We start from the raw sequence: 21,286 nt of genomic DNA, 5'->3' as shown, positions 1-21,286 counted from the left end.
ATCTTTGACCCTTCTCTAATTCCATGGCTTCTCAATAGTGTCCTGCATTCAGAAAATAAAGAACATGTTATGACATATGTTCATGTCATAGACCCTGAAGATGACAAAGGAAAATATCCAATGGATACAACCATTTTATTTATACAATGCATTTTCCCCTTGGCCATACGTTTTTAGTAATCTTGATCACAATCGCACAAATAAACGAGTATATATATTACGTTGGCAAATACGTTCCCGTCGTTCTTATTAATTTTGGAATTTATTGCGTTTTTAAATTTTGAAATTTCTTTAGCTCATGGTAAGTGTTCGATTTTTAATGAAATAATGAATATATATTACCGGACACCTGTGATGGTAGAAGTACACAAAATACCCAGCGCATGTCTCCCTTGTCCTCTTCAAGCATGGTCTATACCTCGGGTACAAACTGGACAAGTAAAATAAAAAGAAAGCAGTATTTAATACGTAAACATTATTTGATGTATTTGTTGTCCGATGTTTTCTCTGATTATGTTTAAAAGTCAAATCTCTCCTGAATTTCATGTTTTGATCAAGAATAATTATAAAGTCGAGTATGCTATATTTAACTTTCCATGTGTACGAAAATAGGAAAGATCATTCTTTCGTAAATGACTTGGAAGTGATATTCTCGTTATAACCAAAGCGTACACAAAAACATTAAGTCACGCTACGTATAACATGCTGGGGCTGAAAATAAATGTGAAAGCGCGGATGCATATCATGTTAAGGACACAGTAAACATCAGTCATGTTCTGTGAATATAAATTGGAAGACATTTGCAGAGCCCGTTGGACTTGGAATTAATCGATTAATAATGCACTAATTAGTAATAGTTAAATTTAAGTAGAGTACATGCATATTAACAGCTCCATGAAATGGGGATAGATGCCTGCTCCATGAAATTGGGATAGACTCACGTAGTAACTATTTGTTTCTCAAAGAAATGCACTATCAAATGTGGAGTGTTTCTCAGAGAGAAGTCAATGAACATGCCCATAATACCATAGTAATGTCAGAGTAATGTCCAAACTGAACCAGGACCACTTGATTTGAGCATTTACATGAGTTAGATAGCATATAGAAGCAGTTGTTGAAGCTTTATTGAATAACATTATAGAAAAGAATGTTTATCTTTATACTCATAGCAATCTTTCATAAATAATATTATTTCATTTTATAATATATATTTTTTTTATAAACATAAGTCTGTCTGGAAATAACTTACGCACACTGTATATGTATGTGTGTGTATGAGTGTTCATGTATGTGTGTGTATGAGTGTGCATGTATGTGTGTATATATATGTATATATATAAAGAGTGAACGAGAGTTTGATAGATAGGTAGATAAACAGAGACGTGTGTCATGTATCTTTATATAAGTATTAGCAGTATAACCAGACCTTGTCCGGGTGTGACTTATTATGCCATCTACGATAAGTCTTGCTAGCTGAAAATCAACTAAAAAAGAAAGCCTTACAACGAAAAAACCCTTATGATGTAAATATGTTCATAATTCAAAAGACGATGAAATTAATAGGGTAAGTCTGAAGGCTGTTTTGCGTAAAATTATTAAGCATACGTAAATTTCATCCGTGTAATTGGCTATAGAAATGCTTGTGCAAAACAACTTTTTGCGCTGCCCTGATTATACATAGCAGGGTAATCCCTTTTAGCAGGAGCTAGGACGGCAATTTCTGATGAAGCAATTGCTGGCGATCTGTTGCTACACAGTTTTGCCAGAATTCTATCAGATTGGGCAGAAGATGTTGATGCACCATTTTGCATTATGTTCAAAATAGCTTCTGGAATGTGGTGCATTACTGCAGTCTGTTGCTGTCATTTTAAACCGGTTGCTGTCTTTCCCCAGCAAACTCTCTTCTTTGGAGGCATAATCTATGTATATATTAAACAGAATAACAAAAGTTATAATAGATGGCAGTGTCGGTACTTTCCACATATCTGTAATTTTTCAGATTAACACCCGCACGATTACCCAACCCTAATCCTAACACTAACCCTAACACTAACCCTAAACCCTAACCCTAACCCTAACCCTGACCCTAAAAACCGTAACAGTAACATTAATCCTAAACCCTAACCCTGACCCTAAAACCCTAACCCTAACAACCTAGTGAAAATCTTGGTAGATTTACAAAACATTGACGAACATGAGTTATATTTTACTGAATGATTGTGTACTTGCACGTGTATGCTTTTGAGAGAGCGAGAGAGGAAGAGGTAGAGAGGGGGAGAGAAAGGAATAGGGGTAGTTAAAAGTTTTCTTATGACTGCTTCTCTTCACTGCCTATTACTTCATTAGAAATCTAAGGATGCACATAAGCACATAATAGAGAAAAATGAAACAAATATGGACGACTTGCTCCGAAACACCACCGAGTGGGGAACACTTCTCAAAAATAACCTGCAGTTGTTTCCTTCAAAATTCCTACATGCATGAAATGTACATACATCAAGGTACATTTGTACAAAATTTCATGACAAAATATTCATTTTCCTGGAAGTTAAGAGGAATTTAAGTTGAATTTCCGAATATTGTACCCCACCTCCTTCTAAAACACTTTCACCGAAAATCTTTGTATATTTGGAATCTACATAATAAATAATATATGCATAGAAAATTTCATTAAAAAATATTCATTTTTATGAAAGTTATGACCTTCCAAATTTGGGGGATACAACTCTGTAGTTATGCCATCAATGTTTCGTAAATATACCACGATGTGAATGATTGTTTACTTGCACGTGTATACGTTTGAGAGAGCGAGAGAGGAAGAGGGGGAGAAATGAATAGAGATTGAGAGCAATGTGTATATTGTTGTCACAGGTCATGTATGTGTGGTTGTGTGTGTTTTTACGTATCTATGTTATGAAAAATAGGTAAAGAATACTGAGATGAAAGTTTAATCCATGACGTTGTATGTATCACTTTCTGTCTCTCTCCTTCTCCCTCTTTTACTTTTACTCTCTATATTTCTATGTTGAGCGCGTGTGTAAGAATGGCGTTCCAGGTAGCAGGGATGAAATATAAAAGTTGCTAGAAACAACAGCCAAATCTCACTTAAATCACACAAAGTAAACGGAATTTTAAAAATCTAATTAATGCACTGGAAAGTTCACATCGAGAAAATTCCATTGATGTAAAAAATTTTACGAAAAAGTGGAAAATGTGGATTTCTATAAACATTCAAAAAGGTTTCACACAAACACACAATTTCAGATTTATATATTAAGATTTATATGTATGTATGACTCTATGTATGTGTATGCATGCATGTATACGTATACAGATATACACATTTGTGATAACAATATTACAATTAAATCCATATCACATATACTTGCAGAAGTTGTCCGATAAGAACATGTCATTAAAAGACATTTTCGCCTCTTTGCAAGGTGCGTTTGCTTCTTTACTGCAAAGCTTGGCCAGATCAACACCTAAAATATAAATTAATATTAGAAGTTCATTGGTGTAAACTCATAGGACATCCCATAAATATATACTCCTAAGTGGAATTTATTTTATGTGATTAGTGATATGAAAACTGACGACCATATTTACTTTCAGCGATTGGCATCTCAATATCAATTTACAGACGAGTTTTCTGATGTATCTATCTATCATGAATTTTATGCAGGCATTTTATCGATCATAAAAAGAAGTGTAAAATGGAGACTAGCGGTATTTCAGATCAGAAACCCGGAAGAAAAAAAAGATGCTGAACATTTTGTGCAGCACGATATCATTCAACCAGTTCGCTGCCTTTTATACTGGATTATTGAAACACATTTATGACAAACTTTTGATAATTCAGAATAAAGTCTTAGCGTCGTTGCAGAATTAGTAGAGTCATTACACTTCTAAACGCCATATGCACAAATTATATGTAGTGAAATTATGATTTCATTCATTTATGCTAAAATTGCACATATAAATTTATTTATAGATTGTAAATGGATAATTAAAAAAAGGAATATAATAAAATAAAAATATCTACACATCAAATATTCATTTTTTGTGATGTAATATATTTTGTATATCAGTCCTGATATGAAATATTTTCTATATCAGTGGAAAAGAACGAAGTAAACTGGCGCCCTTAGCAAAACTGAAAAAAGTTATGACGGAAAGAGATGCGTTGTTTGGTGAACCGCAATATTACGAAATCTATAAACTTGTACGTCAAGGTTTATAAATACAGAGCACTTTAATTTATTTTTCATAAAATTTACACAAAGTATATATGTATGTATATATGTATGTATATATGTATATGCATATGCGCATATATATATATATATATATATATATATATATATATATATATATATATATATATATATATATATATATATATATATATATGTATATATATGTATATACATACATATATATATATATATATATATATATATATATATATATATATATATATATATATATATATATATATATATATATATATAAATATAAATATATTCATCCATACATACATACTTATATATGTATATATATAGATATGCATATATAATTGTATATGTATATCTGTGTGAGTGTATCGAATTTTTTAGGCTTACTAGATACATTATTGATAGAATTTTCATTGAAATTATGTAAATTGTACATACCAACCACAAGAAGCGACATAAACATGAAAACCTTCATTCTGGACAATTTGATGGACACAGATGTATTCTCTCGCAACCAAAAATTACGAATTTTATATATATGAGGTTGAAAGAGATAATATATTTGACATGTTTGCCTACGGCTAACCAGGGGATACTAACAAAGCATATTTGCTCTGAATTGGAATTGCGTCAAATATTGTAATAAAATATTGACAGAATGCCAAAAGCTTACATACATCATACATCATTTGAAGAAATGAAGAAAAGAACTCTTTCACTGAAATTGTTATGTAAAACTTTTTCAAAATAACCAGTCTTTCTCTGTTAGTGAATTATATACGCATATACTGGAGAAGCTCTCTAACTACGCTTTGTGGAACGTTGTTCTGGTGCTGGCAGTTATATAAGTCGAATAATTCTTGAAGAATTCCAGCACATGTGTTATATTATTCTTCAACAGGCCGAACTGATAACGATTAAGGTGCTCTCACATGCTACTTCTCCACCACTTCTCATCTAGATTGATATGTTACATAGTCTTGTTTTTTGTTTTTTGTTTTTTTTCAAATTCGTACAGCTCATGTTTCGATATGTGTAGTGTCAGATTTGTTTCATTATCAAAGTACCCATCAATCTAGAATGTTAGCTATAATACAATGACTACTTGTATGAAGCATTGCAACTTCCATTATAAAATGGAATCCAGCGAAATTGTTAATCCATATTCTCATCAGTGCAATAAAATGCATTTTATATTTGTGTTTAGTTGTGAGTATTGTTAGTGTGCCGGGCAACACGCTAAACAGTATTTCTTCCGACTGCAGAAGAGGGTCGACTTTCCTTTTCAAGATATAACAAGTAAAATTCCCACAATATTTTATAAGTCGAGAGTTCTGATAGACATATTTTCGTTATTCTCCGGAGATTAATTCCTGAAATCATTATTCATTGTTGGCCCTTTCTTTATGCATGGGTCATTCATATTTGCCATGATTCTCTTGTCCAAGATACCCATAGTTATCACATGACTAGAAGTTCTATTGATAACATTCTCAGTGCTATATGTGCCAAGGAGTGCAGAACTCTCCCGCAATTTATTGTTTAAAATGCGCATTTGGAATCACCAAATTTCATCCGAACGTCTGTAGAAACTTGGGTCATATAAGTTCCAATTTTTTTTTATGCTGTCGATTGAATCTCAGGTCGTCGGCGAAGAAGGAATGACAAATACTTCTGGATCCATACTTTCCTATATTTAAGAGATGAGGACTTATGTATATTATTTACGTTATTCACATATGACAGATATTTGTCCTCATCTTGTTTGTTGTTAACACAACGCTTCGGCTGATACACCGTCCAGCCTTCATCAGGTGTCTTGGGGAAATTTCGAACCTGAGTTCTCATTCCTAAGGTATTTTCGATGTCATTGTTATTATTATTATTTTTTTCTTTCTTCAAATTTTCTTCCATTTCTCGCCAAGTGTTTTCCGTACACCTGGGGCAGAGAAACTCGTTGTATGCATTCCCAGTTTACACACGCAAATTCACAGGTAAATTATGTATTTATTATTACTTATCATTATTTATTATTATTATTATTATTATTATTATTATTATTATTATTATTATTATTATTATTATTACTCGGAAACTTGATGTTAGTAGCCCGCGCTCTTAAACACTACGCCATATGTCCCACGGACATAATAATAATAATAATAATAATAATAATAATAATAATAATAATAATAATAATAATAATAATAATAATAATAATAACAACAACAACAACATCGAAAAATAGGTAAGGAATGAGAACGCAGGTTTCGAAAATTTCCCCAAGACACCTGATGAAGGCTGGACGATGTGTCAGCCGAAGCGTTGTGTTAACAACAAACAAGATGAGGACAAATATCCGTCAAATGTAAATAATGTAAATAATGTTCTGGATCCATCTTTATGGTAAATATCTTTTGCGAAGAGATATTATAGTAGGAAAGCTGCCTCGTTGGAAGTTACTTATTTGGTAGTGAATGCTACCCTACTCAATTTCCTATGTATATATATATATATATATATATATATATATATATATATATATATATATATATATATATAATGCCGAGAATAAGACAAAAATATTTTAAGAGGTCTTTAATGATCAGTTACAATTGTGGTAGCAACGCCATTTTACGCAGAAGATCTAAGTAAAAATTTACGCAATACTTGCTGTTATCTATGTATATATACCAGAGTAAGCACATAAATGTAAAAAGGGGCTGAAAAAATAGTACTCGAATGCCGGATGTAGGGTAATATGCTTTAAGAAAATATTTTCAAAGTCATCGCAAAAACTGTTACTCAGAGTTTTAACTTCCTGTTGAACAGGAATGTGAAACTCTGAGTAACACTTTTCTTGATGACACAGCTTTATTAATAAAGTATATATATACATTTATATATTATAGGACATTTATTGCGACTTTTATTCAACAAATTTTATTCAACAAAAACAATAACAATATGCAACAAAATACATCTTTAAATGATTATTCGGAGCATATTCACCATTTACTTCGATTACTGCTCCCCATTTGCTTGGCAGACGGTCAGAACGTTATTTAAAGATGTTTCTTTCTTAAATGTTGATATGGTCTTTATTGAAAGCAAGCTGCAATAATTATGCACCAACCCAATTTATATATATATTTACATACACTGAATTAACGTAATTAAACTTGCAGTAATCAACACATTTACCAATATCACCTGTAAAAAATAAGAAAAGAATGTTAGTTAACATTATTTATAGGAGTCTTTTTTTTAAACTACGCATGATATATTAATCTACATTCGATAAATTTGATAGACTGCTTTAAATTATTAATCGTATTTGCGATGATATATGCGAAAAACACTTTGAGGGAAGGGATTAAGGAGAAATAATTATTATTAATATTATCGCCTATCGCGAGGTCCTGGTTTTAATTCCTAGATTTGAGGCGCGGTGTGCTCTTGAGCAAAACATCAACTGGTGTTGCTTTACACGTGTTGTACACTATGCAACTGTTGTGACAACGTCTGTTTCATGCATGACGTGATGTAATGCACAACACATAAATTTGATTACTATATACGAATCATTTATACAGGTCTTTCAGCGAAAGCTGAAGACCCGTACGTCGTCTTCGACTATTGAGTCCGTCGTTAGTATTGATAAAGATGATAACATTAATGCTACTGATAATAATAATTTGTTTACGATAATTTTTATAACTTTCCATTGCATATTCATAGAATGTTGCATTCATTTCAATTGTTTTCAAAATTATAGATTAATGCAGCTAACCCATATTGAATACTGAATATAATACACATAAATATTAAACATTTTGCAGTATTACACCTCCACTACAGTTAGTGAAGCATTAAAAGGATTTGAATAAAACACATTTCCTATGATATCGTCAATAATGATCACAAAACTACAATAACACACACATATCGCAGATCTGTACTTTATCATAGACATTGAATAGGAGATATTGCATTGTCCATCATTATCAAGTGTCTGCTAGTGTTGACACACTGAGCAAAATTCTTAAGAGTTTTATTAGTACATCACGATAGAATTAAACCCGTATTTTCCCATAATGTTACGTACTTCATTTTGGTTGCCAGAATTCTTTTCAGATAACTTCTGAAACAAAAATTGAATATGATGTAAAGCGAAATTTTTAAAGTTTAAATAAATATTTTAAAATAAAAGATAAATTCTTGTTCGCCGAACAAGGTTTCTGTTACACCAAACATTTTTATACGAGAAGATGAAACAAAATATGTATAATGTCTTTGATCGTTCTGTAGTCCCATGATTTCCAAATAGTGTCCTGTTTTCTGGAAATTAAGCAAATCATATGACACGCATTTATGTCATTGAACCCCAAGATGTCTTCGGGGGAAAAAACCAATAAGCACATAAAAAACAGTCGGTGAATTCAACAGTTTTCATTGTCCAACCGTTTTAACATAGGTGGAGACGATTGCACAAATAAACTATGTGTGTCTGTGTTATCTGTGACATTCGTTGATGCTGCATCGAAGAGGCCAGGGAATAGAAGAAAGAAGACATGCATCCAACACCAGAGCTGAAGACACCTCCGAAAGGGGGGGGGGCGCCACGTCAAAACGGTAGATGAGTAGGGGCCGAAACTGGACGTGGTTCCTCCTGATGATGTCCTGAGCTAACTGGATCCTATAAAGGAGCTGTTGTGGTAGCAGACCACGAAACATGGTTGAAATTCCTGAATAAAACACATTTCCTAGGATATCGTCAATAATGATCACAAAACTACAATAACACACACATATCGCAGCTCTGTACTTTATCATAGACATTGAATAGGAGATATCGCATTGTCCATCATTATCAAGAGTCTGCTAGTGTTGACACACTGAGCAAAATTCTTAGGAGTTTTATTAGGACATCACGATAGAATTAAACCCGTATTTTCCCATAATGTTACGTACTTTATTTTGCCTATAGAAAGCTTCTTTTTATGTAAATTCTGAAACAAAAATTTAAAATAACGTAAAGTGAATTTTTTAAAATTTAAATAAATATTTTAAAATAAAAGATAAATTCCGGATCTTTTTTAAAACGGGGGCCACATTTTTCATTAATGTTTTACGTAGTGTTTTTGGTACCGAAAGACTTTCAAACTTCGTATGCTTATCTATTTTGTGTTATAGAACAGAAAAATATTTTTGTATTCGAATTTATTTCATGTAAAAAATTGTCTTATTTCGATAATTTCAACCAATCACTGACAAGTATTCAGTTGTTTATATTTACTCCTTTGGCTGATTAAGCCATAGCTTCGTTTTATTTGCTTTTTTCATTTTAAATTTGCTGTTTTACCCTAACCCTAACCCTAACCCTAACCCTATCACCGATAGAATTGTTTCAGAATCGTTTGTTTATGTAGTCGGCACTTAATGTATATCGGCTGAATGGACGTCAGTGATTGGTTGAAATTACAGAAATACAACAACTTTAACATGGAATAACTTAGGGATTTCTTTTTTTTTTAAGAAGACTACGAGAAAAAAGATGTTTTATATGACACATTCTACTAGTGTTCCAAGTTTCAAACTGTTTCGTTAATGAAAAATGTGGCCCCCGTTTTAAAACAGATCCCAAATTCCTGTTCTTAAGAGTTTTATTAGGACATCACGATAGAATTAAACCCGTATTTTCCCATAATGTTACGTACTTCATTTTGGTTGCCAGAATTCTTTTCAGATAACTTCTGAAACAAAAATTGAATATGATGTAAAGCGAAATTTTTAAAGTTTAAATAAATATTTTAGAATAAAAGATAAATTCCTGTTCGCCGAACAAGGTTTCTGTTACACCAAGCATTTTTATACGAGAAGATGAAACAAAATATGTATAATGTCTTTGATCGTTCTGTAGTCCCATGATTTCCAAATAGTGTCCTGTTTTCTGGAAATTAAGCAAATCATATGACACGCATTTTTGTCATTGAACCCCAAGATGTCTTCGGGGGAAAAAACCAATAAGCACATAAACAATAGTGGGTGAATTTTACAGTTGTAGTTTTCATTGTCCAACCGTTTTAACATAGGTGTAGACGATTGCACAAATAAACTATGTGTGTCTGTGTTATCTGTGTGTGTGTGAGTGTGTATAAGCGTGTATGTATTTAAAAGAAAGTGGAAGGGATGTCGAGGGAGGTGGGGGCAGAACTTTTATTTTGCTTTGAACAAATCAAATTATCACTCATATTGTTGTTTGGTTCATGGTATGAAATATGAAATATATATTACCGGACACCTGTTCCTGAAGTAGTAATCAAAATATCCAGCACAGTAATCGTCGATCATGTCTAAACATGGTTCATAGCTCCAGTAAATCCTGAACAATAGCAATTGAAAACAAAGTGTAATACATGTAATGCTTGTGTCTTTCAGTGTTCTTGTCATATACACTTCTATGTTTGAAAATGAAATCTCTTATGGATTTTATGGTTTGAGTAGGAGAAATGAAGATCCAGTCGAGAATATTATATTGAACAGGTTCAAGTGCACTAAAATGAGGAAGATCTTTTTTTTTAGCAAATGTCGCGGATGTTATCGCTATAGACAATGTTATCGCTATAGACAATGCGTACAAAAACACACCAACCTATGCCACTAGTAACGTCACGGAGCAGAGAAAATCAGGTTGATGGGGTTACATATCAATTATGGACACGTATTTTTCTTGTAGGAGAATATTTTTAAAAATTGGGAGATATTTGCAGAATGTAGTGATGTAGGAATTAAGCCACTAAAACCTCACGAATTAAAGATAATTACAATAAAACGAAATATAAGTATATTTTCCATACAAATGTTAAATAAAATGGGGAAATAAACATATTTATACATACATATATATATATATATATATATTTATATATATAGTGAGAATTTACAAAAAGCAAAAGACGAAGACGGGTATGTAAACAACAAACATACGTATTAGATTTGCGCTCGGGAAATGAGAAAGTCTTTTACGTTTCGAGGCTAGGCTCTTCTACAGAAAGGATCACAGAAATAAACAGGAGGTGCAGGCGTGGTTGTGTGGTGTGAATGTTGCTTTCCAACCACGCAGTTCCAGGTTCAGTCCAACTGCAAGAAAAGTTGTGGAAATCTGTTCTACTGTAGCATCTTGCCGACCAAACCTTTGAGGGTGGATTTCGTAGACGGAAACAAAAAGAAGCCTGTTTGTATATGTCTGTGCGTGCGTGCGTTAAAAATTAATTGTAGAATTGAATTCGTTATACTTGCAGAAGTCTTCCGCTAGTACCATTTCATTAAAAGACATCTTCGCCTGCGGGCAATAAGCATTTGCTTTTACAGTGCACGTCGATGCTCCATCAGCACCTAAAATTTTAGATTAATGTTAGTAGCTAATAGATATAAAACATAGCATAAAAATGTAATCCTCAGTGGAATATAGTTAGTATATTCAGTGATAAGAAAGCTGAGTATTTTATTTAATTGCCTTGGTAGGTATATGAAGATCTAGTTACATAGTAATTAAAAAGATTATAGACATGACTATTTAGAAGGCAAGAAATTATCGAAATTTTGTCGAAGTTCAGTTGCTTTTTAACTTCTGTATGCAATAAAGAAGTTGTTTAGTCCTTTACTTCATCTTGATATGAAAACCTTTTTGACAAAGCGATCCCTTGACGTTTGGCTACGTCGCCACATATTTATTATTCTGTAGTTGATTAATATATGCGAATTTTAAAAATGATTTTAAATATTAATTTCTTGTATTACAACTCGTAAAATATTATTTAATATAGATTCAGCATTAAATATTGTATCTCTCGAGTTTGTAATGAGTATACGCATAGAGAATATACGAGAGAACTTCAACCTCCGCGTTGCATTGTTCTAAATTTATGTGAATAAATGGATATCGTTTACTGCATATAACCAGGAATAATATAAACGACATCAGAGTTCATTTTCTCTCCATTCGTCAGGTAGTATAACGAATGATTCAATCCACACGACCAACTAAAATCTGGAATTAAAATAACCCTGTAACTAGAATCTTTGTAATCTCTTTTACTTGAATCCTTAAAAACATATGAACGATCTGATATGCTGAATTACCTTTAACGACAAATTTACAAAAATAAGATAACATACATTCACTCATTCATACATACATAATATATACATACATACATACGTACATACATGGCGTATCATTAGACCCCGAAAGCTATTGGCCTAATACCTATTCAAAAATGGAGGGGGAAAGCTTCCCTACAAAAGTAAACAACAAGATTATCTCCTTTTGCCATTGGCTATCGACTTCCGGGTTGTCGCCATGTTTCGGGCTTCAAAACACTGGCAGGAATATCCTGAAATGTAAAGATGGCTTCAAAATCTCCGTTCTGGAGGTAAGGATGCTCCCTGATTCGAGCAAGTCATTTACGATTCCAGAGCGTTCAGCTATGCATAACTTGCAACGCTTCATCCCGTTGACGTAAGACGTATAAGGTGAAAACACGTTGTCCCAGAGAATGCCCGGTACATCCCATCTATCTCCGTGGGTGCGTGTTTTGTGGTGTATATAACGCTCCTGTCTATTTTGGAACTTTGAAAGTTAAACCTAGATAATTATATGTATGCAAAAATCACACTGTTTTAACTCTTACATTGCAATAAAACAAGATATATATGTTTTCTCAAATTCCTAACCTCGAATTTCTCTCGTAACGTCATATAAAATATTGTGCAAAATTACACGTTATTGTTGGTAATATTGTTATTCAATATGCATGTACCCGAAGCGGATGCTGCGAAAAATGTCATTACTCATCAATCCTTTTGTGTTTGCAGATATATTTTTAGCTACAGGGTCAGATTCATAAACCGAAAGATGGTAAGTTTTTAAAAAATTGAGTGTGTATGTTTGCAATTCAATAGAAGTATAAACTGAGAACATAGTTTGTGAGATTGAACTGTGGGTTAGCAAATAATGTCAGGTGTAGGGAAATGGAGGTGATTAAATAACGAGATATGTTAATAAATGAGTATATAGTTATTTTTGGACTGAATCCGTTAGGCATACTAGATACATAAGCCATAGAATGTTCATTTAAATTAGATACTTGGTTACGTACCAACAATAAGAAGCAAAATAAAGATGAAAACCTTCATTCCGAGCAGTTTTCTTAATGTCAAGCTGCTTGTAGGATATTGTCTCATAAACATAATTATCTCTGATATTCACGAAGTAGATAGAAACAGATGTTTTCTCTCGCAACCACAATGTACACATTTTATGTATATATGAGGTTGTAAAGAAAATGAATTTGACATGTTCCTTACAACTTAAGCAATGGATATTATAAATATTTTTATAGTAGATTATAATTTAGTTAACAATTGTAATAAATTATGGCCAAAATGCCAAAAACTACTGTACATCATACTAAAAATCTTCTGTTCCACTGAAAACATTATGTAAAACCGGCTCAAAACAATCAGTTATCCTTTGTAAGTTAACTACATAAGCTTACCAATGGAATCTGTTTATAACTATGTTCAGCATAACATTGTTTCCGCGTTGGTGGTTTTGCAAATTGAATAATTTATAATGAATTCCAGTGTATGTGTCAGCATCATTCACCAAGAGGCTGAACTGTCAAATGACAAAAATGTGTTCGCGCGAAAACACATTCACAACCCCCTCTCCAAGATCGTTGGTTGAACTTCCTTATGTTTTCTTTAAATCCTTACTGTTTGTGCATCAATGTGTCTAGCTTCAAATTTTATCATTAACAATTTATCAATCACTCTACAAAGAAAATTGTGGAACAAAGCTTCATTGGATGTTGTGATACCTGGCGTATTGCGACTTCCATTTTAAAATCGAATACAACATATATGCTAATCCACATACCACTTCAATAAAAAGCACTATTGTATCTGTAGTGAAACAAAGGCGGTGGTTCTGACTGAACCGTTACCGTGACGAGCAACATGCTTGCAGGCATTTCTTCCGACTTCACGCCAATATCGACTTTATTTTCGAGTCGATAACATTTTTTATTGGCCTGATTCTCTCCTTTCAAATTAATGGCTTAGTACCAAAATTTGAACCAAACATTTGTCGTTAAGTAACTAACAGTATATTATTTACTAAAATAAGTGTGAGATGGAATGATAGATAGATACCAACATGATTTGTCACAAGCTGTCAAATGTTAACATACTTGTAAATCTTGGAGAATGGCTACATGACTTTCTCTAAGATAGAAGTCAGGTAGTGGTGGTCAATGGAGCCACTACCAAGGACACAAAAATAATGAGTGGTGTTCCGCAAAGCACTGTCCTGGGCCTCTACATTTCATAGTTTCCCTGTGTGGCACGATCTTAGATGCTCAAGTAACTACCCTTGCTATCTATGCAGATGATACCTAAGTCTCTCAGAGGATACAGAGACCCTGAGATATTTTGTATCTACAACGTGAGTTAGACGCAATATACAGGTCAGCTGAGGAAAATAACGTGCAGTGTAATGCTGGAAAATTCCAAAGCCCTGCACTACCAACATGGGAAGCTCAAGGAAAAGTAGATATGATACACTTTCCCAGGAGGGATTCTAATTCATGATCCAAAATCAGTGCCTGACCTGGGTATCGGCATAAATAATGACGCATCTTTCCAGGTGCATATTATCAAGTTTGCAATAAAATACAGACGCTTGGCCTGATGGATCGTTCAAACTTTCAAAACAAGAGAAAAGTAAATATCGATGGTCCTCTGGAGGACATTCATTCTCGGCCGTCTTGATTACTGCTCCCAACTGTGGTCACCAAACAGTGTGAAATTAAGTACGGAACTCGAGACGATCAAGCGAAGTTATATTGCAAATATTGACACAATGCGCCCTATCAGGAGCTAGGAGAAACTGAAAAGGTTGAGACTCTCTCCTGCCTGCAGGGAAGCCGGAAAATCCTAGATCTAGTTTCAAATATTGGAATTGTCAGTTACATAACCTGCAGGACAGGGTGCCACTTCATAATTACCAAAAATCCCAACATTTCCATCAGGATATAGAACCAGCCACTGCAACAACTTGGGCTTCAAAAGCCCGCAGTTCTTCAATATCCTCCCACAAACCCGAAAGACGTGCATGGCGTGGATACAAGTATCTTAAAAAAAAAAAAAACTGGATCGCTTTCTGTAAAGTAATTCAGATAGAACTACCTCAAGTCGAGAAACACAGATAAAGGCGGTAACGTCAAATTCCGTCATCCCTCAAATGGCACACATCTCAGGAGTTTTAGTAAAAGTGTAGCAAGCTAAATTACAGCACCCCTGCATTGCCACAATCATTGGACTGAAGCTTCATACAAAAATACACACACACACACACACGCATATATATATATATATATATATATATATATATATATATATATATATATATATAGTTTTAGGGAAAATAACCAATTTTATAAATTGATTTTAATTGAGTTTTTTACCTGCAATTTTGGATTTTGTCCCTAATAATATTATATATATATATATATACACATAGTTAACATAAACAGTAGCTTGCAATGTTTCGCCAAAAGGAGAATTACAACTATCACTAAATATTACTGGGGTGTTACGAAGATATAAATTTGACCACTTGAAAAGTAAACACAGCGATGTAACTCGATGCACTGATTCATGAATGGGGCTGCCAGCTCACCGGGCGTGCAACTGTGTGCTGCCACCTATTCGCGTGCAACAAAACTAGTCCGGGAATATTTTGATACCACCTCGTAAACATTCAATTTATAGCCGACTAAAACTGCACTAAATGAAAAATAAATGTTTTTTCTCAAATGTTTTTTTACAGACCCATTTTAACCATTTTAGAAATTGTAAATAGTAATTAGTTCTTTATTTAACGATTCTGTTTTGTACATAAATTATTTAAGACCATAAAAAAAGGTAGCTATAATATATAACATGCATAACTTTGAGGTCGGCATGCATCTGTCACAGTATATTTACGTACTGGGCATTATTCCAACATCAAGGTTTAGCGTAGAATTGTGTATTCACGATGAAATTGTTCATATTTGATTTACTTGTCACTGTAGGTGAGTATCCCTGTGATAATTGCTTCTTAATTTTTAGGTATATTCTACGAAAGACCATGTAATTGAAATTTGCTACATGTGTTTCCATTCATTCTTTCCACGCGTTTTTTAAACTTCATATTTCTCTCCCGGAACGTATGTACCTGTCAGTCTGTCTGTCTGAGTATCTATCAGTCTCTCTCTCTCCCTCTCTTTCAATTTATTTCTCTATATTTCACTTTCTCCCTTTCGTCATACGGTGTGTGTGTGTATATATATATATATATATATATATATATATATATATGTGTGTGTGTGTGTGTGTGTGTGTGTGTGTGTGTGTGTGTGTATATATATATATATATATGTGTGTGTGTGTGTGTGTGTGTGTGTGTGTGTGTGTGTGTATGTTTGTGTGTGTATGTGTGTGTGTATGTTATATTTATACATCGTGTTATGGCTAAATTGTCTGCATTTTATATTTTTTTATTTCACGCATGCGAATTAATTGCTTTTGATTTTGTCGACTACACAGTATAGTAAGGTTAGTTGGGCGCACCTTGTCAGAAATACAGCAACATGATGTAATTCACTCTGCCACAAATTTCGAAACGACATTCTGTACTGCTCAGCATTTGCACCGCAAGCTCCAATACGAGGTCTTCAGAGTGTTTAGATGACATTCTGAGGACAGTGCAATCTGGGTACGTTTACCGAGAGTGATAAATATCGAACATCCATTAATATCATTTTGGAGTGATCACTAGTGATCAGCAGAAATGGCGCCGTTAAGTTTCCATTCGCACACTGCATCAGACTCAACACGGAAGCCTACATCGTACTTGGAGGAGGTAGTGTTGCCCTAGGTCAAAATGTTGGCTGCTGGAAGAAGACTCTATGCCAACAGGACTTTGCACCATGCCATAAAAGTAGAACGTACTCATAGTTTTCAGAGAATTTCTGCGACCACCTTGCCCGTAACATCTGGCCATCTAACTCCCCGGGCTGCAACTCGCTTGATTATTACATGTGGAGCGCAGTTGAACAAGAGGCTGATAAACCTCCCTGAAACACCAGAGATGAATTGAAGCCAAGGATTGTGGCAGCATTCACCAACGTAAACAAGGAGACCTCCCAGAAGAGTTGCAGGGGATTCCGTAATCGTCTAGAGGTCGTGATTGAAGCCAATGGCGATTTTATTGAAAAAATTTACTCTTTAGCATTTCAAGGTAATTTTTGGTAATTTAGATAAAATACATCTGTAAAATCATCAATCATGTACATCTGTTGGTGTTTACGGTGAGACCTCAACTAATTTCAGATTTCATTGTAACTAGCAATCCGCACTTGTCAAAATACATATGGAACAGTCCAGTGACAGTTCGAATAATTATTTGCGTTTCTGTTTTGTTTATAGTTCTTTTATCGGCATTTGAATTGTGAATACAGTTATGTATTCATAACTCGACATTTGAGCCTGGACAATTCGATTTCAGGATCATAAAGGTAAATCGCGCCTTCGTGACAGGTCATCGCCTCTTGAACTGAAAGTAATGAGCTTAACCATCTCATTTCTATCGCCAACACTTCTTCTGTTTGTCACTGAGCAGGCAATAACAAACTTTGTACACATTCTTCTTATGGTCCCCACTTCGTAAATAATTCTGTTTAGAGTTTCTACACCAACTCCAATCTGTATGTTTATTGATTTTATACACACACGACAGTCTTCATCGAGAAAATTGCGAGACCGAACTCCCTGTCAATGTCAACGTGGAGCCTCCTGTGTCTGGCCGTAGACGATGCTCATCTCATTCATGTTAGTCAATAAGTAGTCTGGAGCAGATCATAAGTTTTTGTTTAGATATATTGGACAGCAAACTTCCAAGCTGCCTTCATTCCTGACTGCTTTCTACACGTTAGACAGCTCTGACAAGCAGGGTTCATCAGAGCGGTTTCAAATTAATATTACGGCCGTTTCCTTCAATCTGGAATAAAAACAAGCACGGCAGGTTAGCTAAATAGACGTCTGGTAATGATATACTAACATTTTACTTTACTGACTCTTTCGTAACATTTTATATTATTTTGTGAAAGAAAAAGATACTTAAAATCGGACATTAAATTTTTAGGATTTGTGATGTCAAACGAATGCCACGAAGCAATAAGACGTCGATGTCCCATAGACAACAATATAACAAATGCAAATTCATTCTGCAGGTATATATGCTCTTCTTTTCAATATTCATATAAATAATTATTGATACATTTAGCGACATGTATATTTCCATATCATCATACTACATATAATTCAATAGTTCCTTTCACTCATATATATTTATATTATTCAAAATGTGACAGAACTAAACCAACTTGGACAGCAAAATGTATTTGTATGGTCCTCTGACTATTCTATTTCCTAGTTAATAAATTAAAACCACACTCCTGATATACACGAAGCAGTGTTGAAATGTTTCCGACTTTGGTCAAAAGAAAATTAGGGATGATGTGCTAATTATGATTTTATTCAACATATTCTACCTTTAGATTCACACATACAACTCCTTTCTGTCCAGGATTAATATCATAATAAAAATAACTACATGAGACCACCATACATAAGGTTTACTTATGCAACGCAACATGTTTTTACACTGCACATCATCAATTGTTGCATATGTTTTATAAAATATGAATATAAAAAACTGCAACCTAAATACGGTGTGCGATGTAGATATATAAGTTGCTATGAATAATAAAAGACTATCTATTTCCATGTTCATGTTGTTATATATTTATATGAATTAAATATCATTGACTAAAATTTTGTTTTTGTTTGAATTTTTGATTTCAGCAACTACAGGAATTTTCCAGGATGTTTTCATGCAATAAACAATTATTGCACAACTTTCTTTATTTTCCAATATGAACATGTGTGTCTCGTAAGTGTATTTATATTCGTTGATATGCTTTTCTTTCATACCCTAATTGTAAAGATTTCGACGAGATAGGAAATGAATATTTTACAAACTGAAATTAGTAGTTTCAGCTATAGAAGCAATTGTCATTTTTTATACAATAAAACCACTAAAAAAAAAAATCAGCATATTGGGTATCTATGATATTGAGAATTAAATGGTGTTTCCGAACTAACACAGGTCGAAATCTGGCGATAACGACAAAAGACGATAAACCATACTGCATCATATATCACTGATGTCTTTCGTTTAACTTCATGATGGCACAACAATATTATACTGAGGCTGTGATATAAAACATCGTGTGATAAATGACGATTGATCTAATAAAAATAACTTAACGCAAGAAAATTTATGAAACACAGACAATAGACTTTGTTGTGTACAGGGTGAGTCATTATGCCAAAATTATTGTCACAAGCACTGCTTCAGTTTCCCTACATCATTATTGTTTGTTTAACTTAGTTAAACATTCAGAGAAAAAAATCTTGATGATTCTCCCTGAACATAACAAAATTTGTTTCAACACACGAATTCACATAAAGAATCTTGCAAACCAGATAGAAAAAGATAGATTTATTTCTTCGTGAATATTTCCACTATAACAGATGTTGATGCAAAGATTCGACTTTTCATGGTTATATCGACCTGAATATATTTGTCATGGTACTACACTTAATCGTGGATGCACCTTGATGTATTAATTCATTTTAACGATATATCAACCCGTTGTTTTCAGGGACACGAGACACATCCACTCTCCAGCGGTATTAAATATAAGGTATGTAATTCCATTGCAATACTGACACATTCAGTAATTAGCATATATATATATATATATATATATATATATATATATATATATATATATATATATATATATATATATATATATATATATATATATATATATATATTAGGGACAAAATCCAAAATTACAGGTAAAAACTCAATTAAAATCAATTTATAAAAAATCAAAATTAAATTGAGCTTTATAGATAAAATATATATAAAATATATAGTTTTAGGGAAAATAACCAAGTTTCAAGAACTCATCGATGAAAATCCACCATCACTTATTGAAAAATTAACAATTAAAGGAACAATAAATGAGTATAATATAAAACAAAGTAAATATCATAAGATAAAGATGATGGATTTTCATCGATGAGTTCTTGAAACTTGGTTATTTTCCCTAAAACTATATATTTCATATATATATATATATATATATATATATATATATATATATATATATATATATATATAGGCGGATACTTAGATATACATACATACATATACATATATATATTTATATAGCCCGGCGTTTCCTATGTGTTATGCCCTACAGACACATTCTATTCGGCACGCGAGGAGTATGAAGCAGACAACTTAATGCGAGAAAATTTATGAAACACAGACAATAGAATAAAGATGAGGGGATAGAATCCATATGTGTATCAGAAAAGATAACTACAATTGTTTCGTTGTTCAATTAACTTCAAATCAGAAATGAATAATTAAATCAATAATTAGATATGCATTTTGAATAATACTTAATTGAATATTTCTTCAGGGTTAGAAACCGACATTAAAATGAACCACATCTCAATAGATTGAGTGATCGCTGGTAGCTCAGCATTAAATTCAGAAATGTGTGCCCGTGCTTGTTAATGTTTTCTTAAAGCAAACTTTACTTGTGTGCGTGCCTCTGTGTGTGTGTGTGTGTGTGTGTGTGTGTGTGTGTGTGTGTGTATGTGTGTGTGTGTGTGTGTGTAGACATTGTATTTAAAGAATTAAAGAAATAGTAACATTATTTTCTTTAAAATGCTTGCTAATATGGTTTTTAATAAATATTTTTCATTTGATTCACAGGGATTCATCTCTCCTATATTCTTTGGAGTTACAGTTTTTGATTGGCTATGAATAAATAAATGAAATGATA

The 21,286-nt window shown here is 33.1% G+C and overlaps 3 protein-coding genes across 14 annotated transcripts in view; 1 reads left to right on the top strand and 2 right to left on the bottom strand.

The window, feature by feature from the left end:
- LOC128249910 (uncharacterized) overlaps positions 1–4,882 on the bottom strand; it is a 6,297-nt gene extending 1,415 nt beyond the window's left edge. The window contains exons 1-3 of the mRNA XM_052974502.2: positions 4,677–4,882; positions 3,386–3,485; positions 343–430 (exon numbers count right to left, since the gene is read on the bottom strand). Coding sequence (XP_052830462.1) covers positions 343–430; positions 3,386–3,485; positions 4,677–4,713 — 225 coding nt within the window. The 5' untranslated portion in view covers positions 4,714–4,882. The remainder of the gene's footprint in view (positions 1–342; positions 431–3,385; positions 3,486–4,676) is intronic.
- Positions 4,883–6,990: 2,108 nt separating this feature from the next.
- Positions 6,991–13,886, bottom strand: LOC128249899 (uncharacterized). Of its 7 annotated transcripts, none has more exons than XM_052974478.2 (6): positions 13,802–13,886; positions 11,537–11,636; positions 10,536–10,623; positions 9,959–9,994; positions 8,347–8,382; positions 6,991–7,451 (listed from the first exon to the last, which is right to left on the bottom strand). In XM_052974478.2, exons 2-6 carry the CDS (start codon positions 11,575–11,577, stop codon positions 7,392–7,394), a joined length of 261 nt encoding a protein of 86 aa, XP_052830438.1. In that variant the 5' UTR covers positions 11,578–11,636; positions 13,802–13,886; the 3' UTR covers positions 6,991–7,391. The 7 variants fall into 7 exon arrangements, with proteins under 7 accessions (XP_052830438.1, XP_052830434.2, XP_052830435.2 ...); XM_052974474.2 differs by lacking the exon at positions 13,802–13,886 and adding an exon at positions 13,403–13,566 and having other exon boundaries at positions 9,959–9,991; XM_052974475.2 differs by lacking the exon at positions 13,802–13,886 and adding an exon at positions 13,403–13,566 and having other exon boundaries at positions 8,347–8,379; positions 9,959–9,991.
- Positions 13,887–16,236: 2,350 nt separating this feature from the next.
- LOC149132079 (uncharacterized) lies at positions 16,237–21,286 on the top strand. 6 transcript variants are annotated; one of them, XM_089366190.1, is made up of 5 exons: positions 16,239–16,384; positions 18,496–18,583; positions 19,218–19,305; positions 20,081–20,122; positions 21,217–21,286. In XM_089366190.1, the coding sequence occupies exons 1-5, from the start codon at positions 16,348–16,350 to the stop codon at positions 21,265–21,267; spliced, it is 306 nt and encodes a 101-aa protein (XP_089222316.1). In that variant the 5' UTR covers positions 16,239–16,347; the 3' UTR covers positions 21,268–21,286. The 6 variants fall into 6 exon arrangements, with proteins under 6 accessions (XP_089222317.1, XP_089222316.1, XP_089222321.1 ...); XM_089366195.1 differs by lacking the exon at positions 16,239–16,384 and adding an exon at positions 17,384–17,592; XM_089366193.1 differs by lacking the exon at positions 16,239–16,384 and adding an exon at positions 17,762–17,869.

Source organism: Octopus bimaculoides, chromosome 18, assembly GCF_046866305.1.
Source record: "Octopus bimaculoides isolate indiv1 chromosome 18, ASM4686630v1, whole genome shotgun sequence".
In the NCBI taxonomy this organism is placed as follows: domain Eukaryota; kingdom Metazoa; phylum Mollusca; class Cephalopoda; order Octopoda; family Octopodidae; genus Octopus; species Octopus bimaculoides.
Note: the sequence above shows the minus strand (reverse complement) of the source record. Positions and strands in the feature narration are given on the sequence as shown.